General features: G+C 36.2%; 2 protein-coding genes and 1 long non-coding RNA gene across 3 annotated transcripts in view; 2 read left to right on the top strand and 1 right to left on the bottom strand.

Annotated features, from left to right (window-relative positions):
* Positions 1-15,221, top strand: part of LOC309511316 (uncharacterized protein) — a 142,136-nt gene that overhangs the window by 65,165 nt on the left and 61,750 nt on the right. The gene's annotated exons all lie outside the window — the stretch shown is intronic.
* LOC309511374 (uncharacterized protein) lies at positions 1,747-4,036 on the bottom strand. Its single transcript, XM_082186574.1, has 2 exons — positions 3,968-4,036; positions 1,747-3,585 (listed from the first exon to the last, which is right to left on the bottom strand). Exon 2 carries the CDS (start codon positions 2,982-2,984, stop codon positions 2,064-2,066), a length of 921 nt encoding a protein of 306 aa, XP_082042700.1. The 5' UTR covers positions 2,985-3,585; positions 3,968-4,036; the 3' UTR covers positions 1,747-2,063.
* LOC309511436 lies at positions 10,151-13,567 on the top strand. Its single transcript, XR_014210619.1, has 6 exons — positions 10,151-10,482; positions 11,200-11,294; positions 11,378-11,426; positions 11,547-11,574; positions 11,605-11,695; positions 12,312-13,567. It is a non-coding gene; the product is annotated as an uncharacterized lncRNA (long non-coding RNA).

The raw sequence follows: 15,221 nt of genomic DNA, 5'->3' as shown, positions 1-15,221 counted from the left end.
TACATCAATCGATTCTGTTAAATGTGTATTATTTTTGTGTATACTCACAATAAAAACAAAGTGTTGTGCTTTTTGCCAAATAAAGAAAAATAAACACAAAGCGAGTTCTGCCTTCTCTCTGCCAGTGAAGTCCATTCTGAAACGCGTCCGAAAATGAACAATAACTGAGCGAATACTCAGTCAAACAGGCATACAGACACACAGGCATGAAGCTTGAATTCTCTTCTTTTAAATGAAGTCATTTATATAAAAAACAAATATTCTCATCTTGTGAAATCTGTATTAAAAGAGAGCGATTCCAGTCGAGCTCATCTCAGCTCATTACGTTATAATCGGCCCCGCCCACGGAGAGCGCGCGCTATTCAAACGCAAATGACTGAGACGATCCCATACAAACTGTGAACGCCCCCATATCAGCTCGAGAAAACACATCAAGTTTATTCAGATGATCAGTGTAGTTCTACACTGTCTCGCAGCGCTGTGAGGAATAATAATAATGGAAAACGTCCCTCAGAAGTGCTGGTATTTCGAGGAGCAACGGATGGAATACTGTAGTAAGTTTTTTTTCATTCTCAAGTAAATCGCGTTTCTGTGTGAATGAATGAACGGTAGAGATGCGCTGTTTACCACAACTCGCAAAAAGACAGTTTAAATTTGAATTGCGTTTCTAGTAGGAATTAGATCGGTTAGTAGGAATTGTGGTTCTGTGAATGAATGTAAAAAGAGTAAAAATAGACTGAAATGTGTTGAAATAAAATGTATTTGTATAAGCAACGTATTAAACTGCAAATTAACATTTATATTCCTTATAATAAAAACGAAAGACCGATGTTACAGACATATGAAAGACAACATTTCGTTGATTAGTTTTTGATAGATTACAAATTTTTACTGTAAAATATCTGCCACCTCAAATAAGCTTTTGTTTAGCAATTTCTATATCTATTTTTGTCAAAAATAAAGTCATCAACTAAGATGTTAGCTGTTCCAATGTTGACTATATTCAAACTAATGAATACATAGATAAAATGTAGGCCTATAATCTTTTTTTTTTTTACAAAGAAAGAGTACACTTGAAATATTGTTGAAATTGTAATTATTGTTGTAATTGTGACCTTTTTAATAAAACAGCAAAACATATTTACAAGATAGATGTAAGCAAAATCTTAAATGGTCAATATAAGTCTTCTTCTAAATATATCTTTTGTCCTTGCATTGTGGCCCAGTCAGTGTCACACCTGAGTGAATGGCTCATCATTATGCAGAGTGGGTGGGACATTGTATTCTAAGGTGTAAACCACTCCTCGTTCACGCCCCCCTCGCATATTGGCTTTCCAAGCAAAACCTGTTTTACATCAATTTAAATCAATGTATGGTTTTATGTGAACGATAAAGCAAGACTATTTTCACATAATTTTGAAGAAAAAACTCTAGGCGAGGACATCCATTAGTCAAAAGTCTTATTGACACATATTTACTATGTGTTTTGTGGCCTTATTTCAGAAATTTTAGTTTTTAGTTTTTTCAACAACCATGCATAAACATTATTCTCTCAAAAATGAAAACATATACATACACGTGGCTCACATATTATGGTAGCCCTGTTTGTGCTATATAGAGTGCATTTACACCTTTGCAATTAATATGTTTATATGCAACTGAAAAAAGCACAAATGTCAGGGCATGTCAGAACACCTCAAGGGCCCCAAAAACAGCCCAGACCCCAGAGGGTTAATACCGAAATAATCATTTGGTTTAAGCCAGGTTTCAGTAAGGCAAAGTACATCGAAGCTATTATCTGTGACTATTTCATTTACAATAACTGCCTTAGGTGTGAGTGATCTAATGTTTAGAAGACCTAGCTTTTGAAATAGTTTTTGTTTACTAATAGCAACATGTTCTGTTTTAATAACAATTCGATTTTTCCTAGATCCTGCATTAGATTTATTATTTGATCTCACTAAACGAGGAATAGACACGGTTTCTATGCAATGTTCTACACTAGTATTTATATCAGTTGAATTGGTGCAGCAGAGACTATGATTTGGACTTTTGGTTACTAGTCAAAGGGTATTTAACATTTTGGAGATGGTATCTGACAGAAGATCCGCTCCGAATCTGCTTGGGTGTAAGCCATCAGCACGGAAAAGCCTAGGACGCTCCCAAAACAGATTCCAATTATTTACAAAGAGCAGTTTCTGCTCATTGCACCATGACATTAACCATTCATTTAGTGCAAACAATCTGCTGAACTTTTCATGCCCTAGTCGGTAGGTGGGAAGCGGTCCTGACACAATGATCGTTGTTTCAGGCGATGTGCTGCGTACCGTATCGATTAGATTCCTGAAGTCTTTCTTCAGAATCTCCGTCTGGCGCAGCCTGATGTCGTTCACTCCCGCGTGCAGGACCACAGTTCCGACGCGCTTGTCACCGTTCAGGATCTCGGGAACGCGAGCAGCGATTTCAGAAACACGAGCACCAGGAAAGCAGTGACTTTGCACCTTACTTTTACCTAACGTAGCGTGTACGTGCCGAACGATGGAATCGCCGATGATCACAGCATCGCGTTCTGTTTCGCGTAGAGGAAAGAAGCGGTTTTGTGTGGATAACTCGAAAACCGGGAGGGTCGGAGAAAGTCTTGGTTTAAACCTGACTCGCGTCTCCCGCTCTGGAACCACCCAGGCTTCGTGGTGGCGTGTTGGAGCCGGAGTGAACGAGACCATGGCTGATTGTGACCGATGCTGAGGAACGCACGGAGTAGACGCGGTCGGAGTCAGCGGGTTAGTAACGTTAAACACTGATTTGTGTGCATCGGCGCGTGATGTTTCAAGAGCCAAACACCGGTCTCTCAGCTCGGCCTGTCTCAATAAAAGGTTGTGGATCTGTTTCTCAACAGCTTCCAGCTCAGACTGCAGTGCGTGCAGCTCAAATGTGTCCTCACCTGCACCAAACGGTAGACTACTTACATCTGATATATTCGCCATTTTAACAGATGGACAGTGAGTTAGCAACGAAGCTACCAGTGATGCTATCAATATTAATACTAATTTATATTATAAGTTTGTTTGTAAGTGAGTGTGGAGAAGACGCGTTCAGCCGTGATCCACGGACGTAACCTTTAAGAGTATGCAGCGTTGGATCACTAATAGGCTTGAGACGCGTCTGCTCAACAGTCCGCGTTGTAACTGTGAGGTTTTTTAGGTTTTTTAGTGGTAGGGGTGTAGAGTAGACGCACGATAGGCGAAAAAAAATGTTTGTTTATAAGTGAGTGTGGAGAAGCCGTGATCCACGGACGTAACCTTTAAGAGTATGCAGCGTTGGATCACTAATAGGCTTGAGACGCGTCTGCTCAACAGTCCGCGTTGTAACAATGAGGTTTGAGCAGTAACGTTAGTGCTTCTCAGTGAGGAAAAGTAGAAAATGTTCGTTGTAAGCGAGTTTAAAGAGAAAAATCAAGAATTATAAATCAAATCGATAGAGCTCCAAAAACAACAACGCATTCAGACGCAACGCATGATAATAACAGGACAAGACATTACTCACCGTGTTTGTTGAGTGTTTCTTACTCACCTGAGCTTTTATGAACTCAAAGGCGCGAGAGAAAATAAATAAATAAAAATAGCTGAGCGCACGGGTGGCGCGTTAACAGGCTAGCGAATTACTAGCGTGTTGTGCTAGTAGTAACGGAAGCTAGCGATGCCAGGGTTGGGTAAGCTGTATTTAGTAGTAATATAAACAACTAGAAATTGTAGTAAATGATGGTTCAAAACAAGGAAATACGAGGCTAAGACGGAGCTTACAGCACCGAAGCAAACACACTCACAGCAGGCAGCGAGGCAGAGAGAAAAATCAAGAATTATAAATCAAATCGATAGAGCTCCAAAAACAACAACGCATTCAGACGCGACGCATGATAATAACAGGACAAGACATTACTCACCGTGTTTGTTGAGTGATTCTTACTCACCTGAGCTTTTATGAACTCAAAGGCGCGAGCGCGCGAGAGAAAATAAATAAATAAAAATAGCTGAGCGCACGGGTGGCGCGTTAACAGGCTAGCGAATTACTAATCTGCTGTTCCGTTACGTGCTAGTAGTAACGGAAGCTAGCGATGTTGGGTAAGCTGTATTTAGTAGTAGTATAAACAACTAGAAATTGTAGTAAATGATGGTTCAAAACAAGGAAATACGAGGCTAAGACGGAGCTTACAGCACCGAAGCAAACACACTCACAGCAGGCAGCGAGGCAGACAGGAGCAATGTGATTGTACTGCAATGTGACTAGTATAAGCAACGTATTAAACTGCAAATTAACATTTATATTCCTTATAATAAAAACGAAAGACCTATGTTACAGACAAATGAAAGACAACATTTCGTTGATTAGTTTTGGATAGATTACACATTTTTACTGTAAAATATCTGCCACCTCAAATAAGCTTTTGTTTGCCAATTTTTGCTAATATGTTAAATATAGTATGTTTTGTCAATGTAGGCTATATTCGAAGTAATGAATCCTTAACTTTGAAATATGTATGATAAAATGTATACTTTAGTTTTTACAAAGAAAGATTACACTTCAATTGTTGTTGTAATTGTAACCTTTTTAATAAAAAAAATATATTTACAAGGTAGATGTAAACAAATTTTAAAAGGTAAATATAAGCCTTTTCTTTAAATAATTTTTATTGTGTTTTATTATTGACAAATTTGGGGAGAGGATACATATTCCAAAACTGAAAATACAGTATGAAAATTAACTGCACAATTACTAGACATGTTTTCCTTGGATATTATACAATTTGCATCATTTTGAAGAAAAAACTCTAGGCAACGACATCCATTAGTCAAAAGTCTTATTGTCACATATTTAGTATGTGTTTTGTGGTCTTATTTCAGAAACTTTAGTTTTTAGTTTTTTCAATAACCATGCATAAACATTATTCTCTCAAAAATACAAACATGTACATGCATGTTGCTCACATATTATGGTAGCCCTGTTTGTGCTAAATAGAGTGTAATTATACCTTTGCCATTAATATGTTTATAAGCAACTGAAAAAAGCACAAATGTCAGGGCATGTCAGAACATCTCAAGGACCCCAAAAACCCCTCAGACCCCAGAGGGTTAAGCTGGACTATGACACTATTTTCTTCTAGATCTGTTGTACAGCAGAAACAAACTTTGTTGCATTATTTTCCTATCACTGTAAAGCTGCTTTGAAAATATATGTATTGTAAAAAGTGCTATATAAATAAAGGTGACTTGACTTTTGAATTTTTTTCATGACTCTCTATTAAAACTCTTTCCCCCGCCATTGATGGAAATTGCCAGCTTTCCATTGTAACACTTCAAATTAAAGACAAAATTAAACACAAAAAATAAGGGGGAAATATATCCAAGTATATTTGCCAAACAACAGTTCAAAACAAATGCATACCAATTTTTTTATTTTTTTTATGAAAAATACAACCACACCAGAAATCAACAATAGGCCTACGCCACAATCACCAAACAACAGCTCCAAAGAGTCCTTCACTATCAACTTAGTTCATAAAATGTCCACACAGAAACACAAACTGATAATATGGGAATATAGATAATGTGGGTGTAATGAATATAAGGAACCTGTAACCCCTGTAATCCAAAGATCAATCAGTACACAGTCTGTGCACACACAAAAATTCAGTTCAAAGTCAGTTCAGTCGCGACCACAGTCTCGTCGTTGCGAATAACTCACTCAGACAAAAATAGTTGAAAAGGTTGAAAAAAAGGGGGAAAAAATATAATCCACAAGGGTGATCCAAACGAAGAAGAGTTGATGCTGGTGTAAAGTCTGTGGTGAATGCATAGATTTCGGGTAGCACACCAAACAAACACAGTTGATGAAATATACGGCCTACAATGACTCATTTCACATATAATGACAACACAGTTGCGCCTGCTTCCATTTATTTGTTATTACAAGAATGCATAAAACAACCATATTCGGTAACACTTTATTTTGATAGTCCGTTCGTTGAGACTATACTAGTTATTAGTAGCCATTCAGTAGCTTGTCAACAGTGCATCAGTTGACATTCAACAACACTGTTTCAACAGACAAGTAACATACTTTCAACTGACTGCCTATAGACTAAAAGGTACAATTCAAGTGTTAATCTACAGATTTTACGAAAAAGTGCCTGTTGACTGTCAATGTTATTTTGCAACAGGTTATTAACCAATTGTCGACTAACTTTCAATTGTCAACTAACTTTCTGTAGATTGAGTACCAACAACTCAAGATCAATCTGTCAGTTAAAAGTCAACAGTCATGTCAGCATATGAAGTATATGATACTGTATATCCTACTCAAGGGGTCTCATGTGCATCAAATTAATCATTATTTTAGCTGATTTAAAACTGTTTTAAAAAATGTTTTAACCATTTGTAGATAATCTGTTGATAGTCAACTAAAGATTAGGGGCCCTATTTTAACGATCTGAAACGCAAGTGTCAAAGCGTAAAGCGCAAGTAACTTTGTGGGCGGGTCTCGGCGCTGTTGCTATTTTCCCGGCGGGATAAATGACTCTTGCGCCAGGCGCAAATCTAAAATGGGTTGGTCTGAAGTAGCTTCATTATTCATAGGTGTGGTTTGGGCGTAACGTGAAATAAACCAATCAGAGCGTCATCTCACATTCCCTTTAAGAGCAGATGCGCTTTTTCCATAGTGGATTGCTATTGTAACGGCGGATTTGCCAGGCGCGCGCCAGGAGCGGTTTCACAGCCAAGGAGACCGACGTTCTCGTCACGGCCGTAAAAGAGAGAAGTTACATTGAAATGGAGAAACCCACCCAAATTAACTTCGGTTAAACAGGCGTATGATAATTTGGGTAAATGTGTAAGCTAGATGTATGCTTTTATAATAAATTATCTATCTATCTATCTATCTATCTATCTATCTATCTATCTATCTATCTATCTATCTATCTATCTATCTATCTATCTATCTATCGTAATAATGTATGATTTGCAAAAATGAAAACTGCTGCTTCTGTGTAGATGAGAGAATTAAAGTGTATTCGCGTTGTGCACACGCTACATTGATTATGGCCAAGCATGCGCCCTTAAAATAGCATATGAATAACATGCGCAACGCGCCACTGACTTTAAACAATTTTTTCCTGGTTAGTGGCGCAATTGTTTTCTAAACCTGCAAAATAGCAAGAAGGAACGTTTGCGCCGGAACACGCCTCCTCTTTGCGCTGAACTGCCCCCACGAGCGCAAGTGTATTTCCTAACTTACCGACGTGCTTCTGTGGAGGGAAAAGTCCGCTTTGCGCGGGTGCAAAATAGGAATGATACATGCGTCGGTGTACAAAGTCACTTGCGCTGGGTGCAAGATAGGGCCCTAGATCTGTTGCTTGTCAACAAATAAATTGTTTATGATCAGTAGACTATTAATAGACATTATCCACTAAGTGTTAGTAGATATTTTTTAGGACTATCTAATTAAAGTGAAAAACAGTTTATATCAGTAGAAAGTCTATAACCTATCAACAGATTGAAAACATACTTTTTTTGTACGTTTGGATAGATGCTGAAACGCATGATATAGACATGTCTGCAACGTAGAATTATTACGAATTCACAGCTACAAAACGTTTACGAATCATAAAGATATCTGTATCATTTCCCTTATACTGTTTTATAGATAAATGTAAGTTCCCTTAACCCTACTCCCAAACCTAAATATAAATTACTCATTTTATACAGAATATAAAAAGAATAAAACACTTTATGGACGGATGGAGTTTTTCGGTTCCTTGCCACTGTTGCCTTTGGCTTGCTCAGTTGGGGATATTTTGGGGATATTTAATTTAATTTTATCAATCAATAAATTCCTATTGAAACAAACTTTGTTGTACTATTTTAATTTAATACTGTGAAGCTGCTTTGATACAATCTGTATTGTGAAAAGCGCTATACAAATATACTTGACTTGACTTGACAGAGATGTGTAGGGAAATGCCAGTTTTATTAATAGCATTAAAATATATTTTGAGCCACTAACATTAATCCTACTCCTGCCCCTTAACCTACCCATAACCATTTCTTAAAACTATGCAGGCTAAAGAAGAAAAACTATGAAGAAAAACAACAGATGTGTAATCATAATAATTTATTGCGAAAATGTAAATCGGTACCAAAAGTCGCTCAAATGACGATATGTTGCAGTCCTCTCTGGCATTATATAATAGTTTTGTATAAGGGACAGAGCAGAATTTAAGTTATTAATCCATGAAAATGTTAACCCAGCTTCCCTCTGCGTGAAGATGGCGCGCGCGCTTCTGCATTTCAATGTTGTTTCAACTGAAACACGGCATGCTGCAATCTGTGACGAAGCAGGCGAGAGCCAATGAGCGTTTGATATCACTGCCGTAAAACATGTCGTAACGCTTCTTGAGGGCGCAATATTTGAATTTAAATTCATCACGAGCGCGGGATTTGACATTTCCTGTCGCTGCTGAGAATGGAGATGGAGACCGCTGGATGTGGATGAAGGGCTGAATTTGGATCTGTTTCTTGCTTGCGTATGGATTATAAAGATTTGGATTACATCTAACGTTACGTTAGCTAATAAAAATTATGTGTTTTGTTAATTGATATTGTGTTTTGGTGTATTATGGTTCTATAGGAGAAAACGCCTTTTGTGTCTCACCGTAACGTTAAAAAAACTAAATGTTACAAAATGGTTAAACGATTAAAGAAGGTATTGTTAAGGGTTTAAACTATAGTCTTGTCTGTTAATCCTCCGAAGCGAGTTTGCAGCAGGAACAGAGATTATTTCTTAAATGAGTAACTGTTATAACGTTAAACTATTAATAGTCAACTGATCATAAACAATATATTAATCTGTTGATAGGTTATAGACTTTCTACTGATATAAACTCTTTTTCACTTTAATTAGATAGTCCTAAAATATATGTACTAACGCTTAGTTGAGAATGTCTATTAATAGTCTACTGATCATAAACAATTTCTTTGTTGACAAGCAACAAATAAGCAACTACATGTAATCTTTAGTTGACTATCAACAGATTATCTACAAATGGTTAAAACATTTTTAAAAACAGTTTTAAATCAGCTAAAATAATTATTAATTTGATGCATATGAGACCCCTTGAGTAGGATATACAGTATCATATACTTCATATGCTGACATGACTGTTGACTTTTAACTGACAGATTGATCTTGAGTTGTTGGTACTCAATCTACAGAAAGTTAGTTGACAATTGAAAGTTAGTCGACAATTGGTTAATAACCTGTTGCAAAATAACATTGACAGTCAACAGGCACTTTTTCGTAAAATCTGTAGATTAACACTTGAATTGTACCTTATAGTCTATAGGCAGTCAGTTGAACGTATGTTACTTGTCTGTTGAAACAGTGTTGTTGAATGTCAACTGATGCACTGTTGACAAGCTACTGAATGGCTACTAATAACTAGTATAGTCTCAACGAACGGACTATCAAAATAAAGTGTTACCCTATATTCTACAATCTTTGATCTTGTTCAGATGCTCAGGGCACTGTTTAGCCATAGAAACAGGTAGATGGAGTAATATTCCAATGACAGAGAGATTCTGTAATTATTGTAATCTAACTATGAATACCTGAATATGTGACTGAAGACGAGAAGCTTTTCTTGTATGACTTTTCTTTGTATGTAGATTGCGTAAGAAATATTTGGGTGATCTCACACTAGTTGGTGATGTTTGTATTGATGTGTCACAGGTCTGTGAGTCGAAGCATGCATGGAGATTGGCATCGTATATATCATGGAATGAAGAAAGATTGACAAAATATCATGTTTACGTCACATTTCAGAGCATTTATATAAATTTTCCACGAAATTATGCAATTATTGCGATGTGAGGAGGTTTGAGCGATCTCTTCGTCTCACTATAATGTGTTCCCTTTCGAGGAAACTCGTGTTGCGTTGATGGTGCTTTGGGAATGCCTCCGTGTGATCACGTCTGAAGCACGCATGTCAACTATTCTGATTTTGTTTTATGCTTTAAGTTGAACATTTTGTGCAGTGAATGTTGTATCTCGATAAATACTTAAGAATACCCTCCTGTTCTGTCATTATTTTGTGCCAATACACTCAAAAAACTCAACTAGCCACTTGCTTGATTTGCTAAATAAAAATACGTCTGATTAATAAGAATATAACGAGTTTACTTGTGTTATATGATTCATTCTTGTTAGTTGGAACTAAATTAAGAAATAATTGAATGAATTAGATCAGCACTTGTTGATTCAATGAGATTGAGGCGCTTCATATCAACAATTCTCTCTGGTGAGTCACACTGCGCATGCTCAGTACTGCGGCGGGAAGTTCGGGGACACGCGGGCTCAAATGTACTGTGGAGAAGGCTGAAATTCCTGACGTTTTGTGAGCGGTCTAATCGTTCTGCATCCTTGATATTGAGGGTAAGTACCTGATATATGTACCTGTTTGTAATTATTACTGTGGGATAAAACTAAGTTATTAGACACTGTTGCGATGTTTCTAAGCAGGCTTATTTTCCCAGACTTGAAGCACATGTGTTGGGTTCAATTCTGTGTCTTTGTCGATACGAGTTTCACCTTAACGTTAAAGGGGAATATGGCAACTCTAGCCATTTTTTCGCTGATTTTCAGCAAATATAACTCTACCCCAACAATGGGAGGGTAAAACAGGAGATAAATTGAATGCAGACGTCAGAGTCGAAAACATCATACACCCGTTTTTTTTTCTTTTCTGTTTGTAAGTTAATGTAACGTTAGCTAACGTTAACGTTAGCGTAATGTGCCATTTTTATGTTGGCCTGGCCTTCATGTATGTATATCAGCAAAATATTAATTTAAATGTTCTGTATCTAGCCATTTCTGTCTTTTCAAACATGTTACTTAATGCTACCCAGCTTATTGATTACAGTGTGCAAAAATTGTCAAGTAAAATCTATGATGCAGTCGACCATATTTGAAGTGTCCTAACAAATGGCAGTTAAAGTTATGATTGAATAGGTATACATGTTTTATTTATGGAATATACTTATTAATATAAGTAAAACTTTATATTTAGTAACAGCAGCCAGTAGTGGTATTTTCTTTGGGCCATTTTTTGAAGTCAGTCTTATACACTTTTTTTCTTTACTTTTTTTACAGCGAAAATTATTCTTTTCTTCATACAAAAGATGAAATACATCACAATATAAAGCTGTCCCCATGCTCTTCTGGTGTGAACCTCACCTTTATTACATGTAAGTAGTTTTTCTTAACACTCACATATAATGTATAACTAACTATCCTTGATTACTGAACTTTCCTTTTCTTTCTCTTTCAGTGACGTTTATGTGGCAGTGCAGGCAGTGTGTTACAAAGGAGAGTTGGAGGTACAAATTGCTTAAGCATTATAAACTACACCATTGTTTTGGAAACGACAATCATTATGTTTGTGTATATTTAAATTGTGTATATTTAATAGTCATTCTCAATGCATTTTCTTCCCAAAGAGTACTCTTAAGCTGTGCCGCCACTGAAGTTTGAGTTAATCTTGTCCCCACTCCACAGAATGACACTATATACTCGAAGAGCCTGTGTCATCAAGTCTCTGTGCACCTACTTGAATGAAGACCCTGAAAAACTAGTGAAGGCATATTTGGTGAGTTGATAAGAAAATACAGTTTTAAAAGCCCATTGAATCTGTACTTGGGCCGTGTTTTCCCCTATTTGCTACAACAAACATGTGACTTGAGAGAACACATAACTTTGTCAAATAACTGAGCTGGACAAATTGTTTATTTATAGGAAACTGATGGTACACAGTTCTTATGTGAATTGGTTGATGCACGAAAACAAATATTTTTTTATTCAAATCGGTTGGGCTCTCAAGGGGCCTAATTTGCATTAAAAAAAATGGCATCAGAAACTGTACATGTATGCTTTTGTTTTATTGCAGTGCATTATATTCCAAGATGGTTCTAATGTTTTAGCCACCTAATTTATTTTAAATATGGTGGCCAAATAAATTACAATCTTATAATATAATGCACCACATTATACTCCAGCACCCACTGTGAATTATCACCTTTCTGACAGTTTCATCTTAAAAACTGAATAATTATAACCTTGTAAATGTAGGATTCACAGCAGAGCTCCTGTATTGGATTGAAGTTTACTTTACAGGTTTACCTAATAAAGTGGCCAGTGAGTGTTTAAGTGTGCATTTCTTGTAATAAATATTTGAGCTAATTTTTGCTTGTGCTCTTATCCCACAGGATTCAGAATTTGAGTCACAAAGTACCATGGAGCAAACTGTGATAGGAGTGTATGTCATACTGAAGGAGGGAGCGCTGCATAACCATGACCCAGCAGACACTGGTGTCCTTGAAGGTGTGGAAGTGCTCAGTGACTTGAATAGTCAGGCTTGTGCTCTGTTATTTGGACTGATATACTGTTTGAACCTGAGCTACCCACCAGAGCTCAAATGCACTTTTGAAGTCTTGCAGAAGATCTTTCTAAATCTAAATGGACAGATGTTGTCATCCAAGGCACAGTTCCTCAAAAACAAGCTTTTGGAGTAAGTGAGCTTGAAAAAGATGGACTGAGACTACAACAGTGTTTTACCAAAGGGACAACTGACTGGAGCAGTTGTTACACACTTGCTATAAATTCATGTTTGTTCAAATTTTACTTTTTTTGTGTGTGTGTGTCAAGGCCAAGGTTTACACTTACAAATTCCCAAAATGGGTATTATTAAAATGGCTTAATTTTTAAGATGTGAAGGAACATAAGCTACACTGGTAATTTAGAATTATCAAAATAATTTTCATGTGATTTCATCACAGCAAGCTGCTGTAAGGTTTTTATTTATTTAAGGTATGTATTTATTTATTTTTATGTTTTATATATACACCAGTATTTCATCAGACAATCTTTTTTTATTATTATTTTACAGCTCAAATTGTTACTCACAATTGTTTTATGTTAAATTCATGTTTATTTTCAAATGTAAAATTTTTCTGTATCAGGCCATGGTTTACCTTACAAATTCCCAAAAAGGAAAGTGTTAAAATTGCTTAATTTTTAGAAGTGTTAAGAAAAAAGGGGCGTTAAAGTCCTGCAAGCGTTGCTTGGGGATCAGTTTTCTCAAGAGCCAAGATTTTGTTAGCTAAATGTTTCTTATACATCCTGTTACAAAAACTCAGATGAATGGGATACTTAAAGTGAAGAAAGCAGTTCAGACTTAACTGGTGCATGTTAAAGCCCAATTAAAAAAAATTAAATTTTAAATTGTTTGCATGTTTTCTGTGTTTTTTTTGTACACTCTTTATCTCACTAAATTAACTAAGAATGAACATGTAACTCAAAAAAGATTAAAATGAGTTTAATGGAAATGTTAATATCATGTTTAACCAACACATCTATTTTGTGTTCAAATAATATGATAAAGGTTGGTTGACTTAACTTGGTTTGTTTAGATGGAATATAGGTGGCATGATAAAATCATGTTCATCCAATGACTTTTTTTTTTGAGTGTAGGTTTTGCTTAGTCTTATGTAACTTTATTACTCTGAGTTTGATTAACTTAAACCATTTAAGGCAAACGGTTTCCTCAAACCATTTAAGCAACGATATAGTTGTTAAGACTTAGTTAGCTTTGTTACCCGAATTCAAACTGAATGAATAAAATTAACCTTAAATATTTAAGTTGAGTTTACTCTAAAGATTGACTCAGGGCCGGACTGGGACACAATTTCAGGCCGGGAAATCCCACACCCATCCAGGCCATCCCATGGACCCAAATAAAATTTAGAAACACGGACAACCCTATTTTTTCCTAAATTGCATTTATTGGTCTAAATCCTTAGGCTGGGGCCGTGTAAAATAATTAAAGGCTTTCTCTTGAACAGTATCCTCACTTCCCTTTTCCTTCTCTTCATTTACCCTAATATCTCTGTCTCTCACTTCCACCTGTATCATCAGCCTCATACACTAATTAAAGTGGAGTACTAGTGTTATATATATATATATGTGTGTATGTATGCATGTATAAAGTGTGCGTATTTTTCTTGTACCTGTCACTTCTTCACCTGTCACTTGTTCTGGCCTCATGTTACAAACAGAACTGTCCTCCACAGTAAAACAACCACCTTATTGTAATTTGTTTGGCCAGAATCTACATTTATGTTAGTAAAAAATCAAAGTAGCCTATTATGACAAAATGTTGTTTTCATCTTAAAATTACTTAAATATCCAACATTTAGCAACACTAGGCTATATTTCATACATATTATGTAAAAAAAAAAAAAAACTTATTTTGCTTCTATATACATGTCATCTCACTCCCTGGCTGAATGTGTGTGATCATTGCATCACAGCTAGTGCTAGGTTGACTATCTCCACCTTCATTTGATTAAAAAATAAAAAAAAAAATAAAAAAAAATAAACGGAAAAAAGTTTTAAACCTCACAAATGGGCAGATATAATTTTCTAAATTGTCTAATAAAATGTTATTGCATTATTTTTTGTTGATGTCTGCACTATCACTCCTGTCTCCCTGCTCCCAGTACCACATACATGTTAATATTTGTCCGCTAAATTACTAATGTAACTTTACACTAAATAATATTAATCTCCTTGAGCATACAGTATTTTGAGTGACAAATAAGGGCGCTACCGCTAACATTTGCTAGCATTTCAATACTAAGTTAACGAAGAAAAAAGTACAGTATTCACAGATGAAACTGACCTGCACTTGAAGCCCTTAACAGGTAATTCATTTTGCAACATTTTGATGCTTGTTCTCTGAGTGCTTTCTTTTTCGTTGTCCTTTCCCTCTCTGCTCCACCTGGCTGTTTTCTCTCCATCATCGGATGATGCTCGCATTTTCTGTTTAACCGTTTGGCTGAGGCTTAAGTCGAATCGTAGCCTTGCCAGTCAAGACTAAAAGATTCATGATTTCATTTTATAATAATAATTTTATTGAATGACGAATTCGAAAATGATCACTGGACACTGGTAAAGGTAGTAGTATAATTTTTAAAATAATAATAGATTTAAAAAAAAAAAAAAAACGCTGGCTGGCAGCAGGCCAAATTAGTCGGCAGGCCACCGGGAATTCTCCCGGTGCTCCCGATGGCCAGTCCGGGCCTTAAACCAACTGTTACAAACCTCTTACATCGAGG

The sequence above is a fragment of the Leuciscus leuciscus genome (assembly GCF_965113295.1).
Source record: "Leuciscus leuciscus genome assembly, chromosome: 12".
Classification (NCBI taxonomy): domain Eukaryota; kingdom Metazoa; phylum Chordata; class Actinopteri; order Cypriniformes; family Leuciscidae; genus Leuciscus; species Leuciscus leuciscus.
The sequence above is the reverse complement of the archived record's forward strand: the minus strand, read 5'-3'. Positions and strand labels throughout refer to the sequence as shown.

Bases quoted from the DNA above. Each gene is read 5' to 3' on its own strand.
- LOC309511374 (XM_082186574.1), bottom strand. From the start codon at position 2,984: ATGGCGAATATATCAGATGTAAGTAGTCTACCGTTTGGTGCAGGTGAG.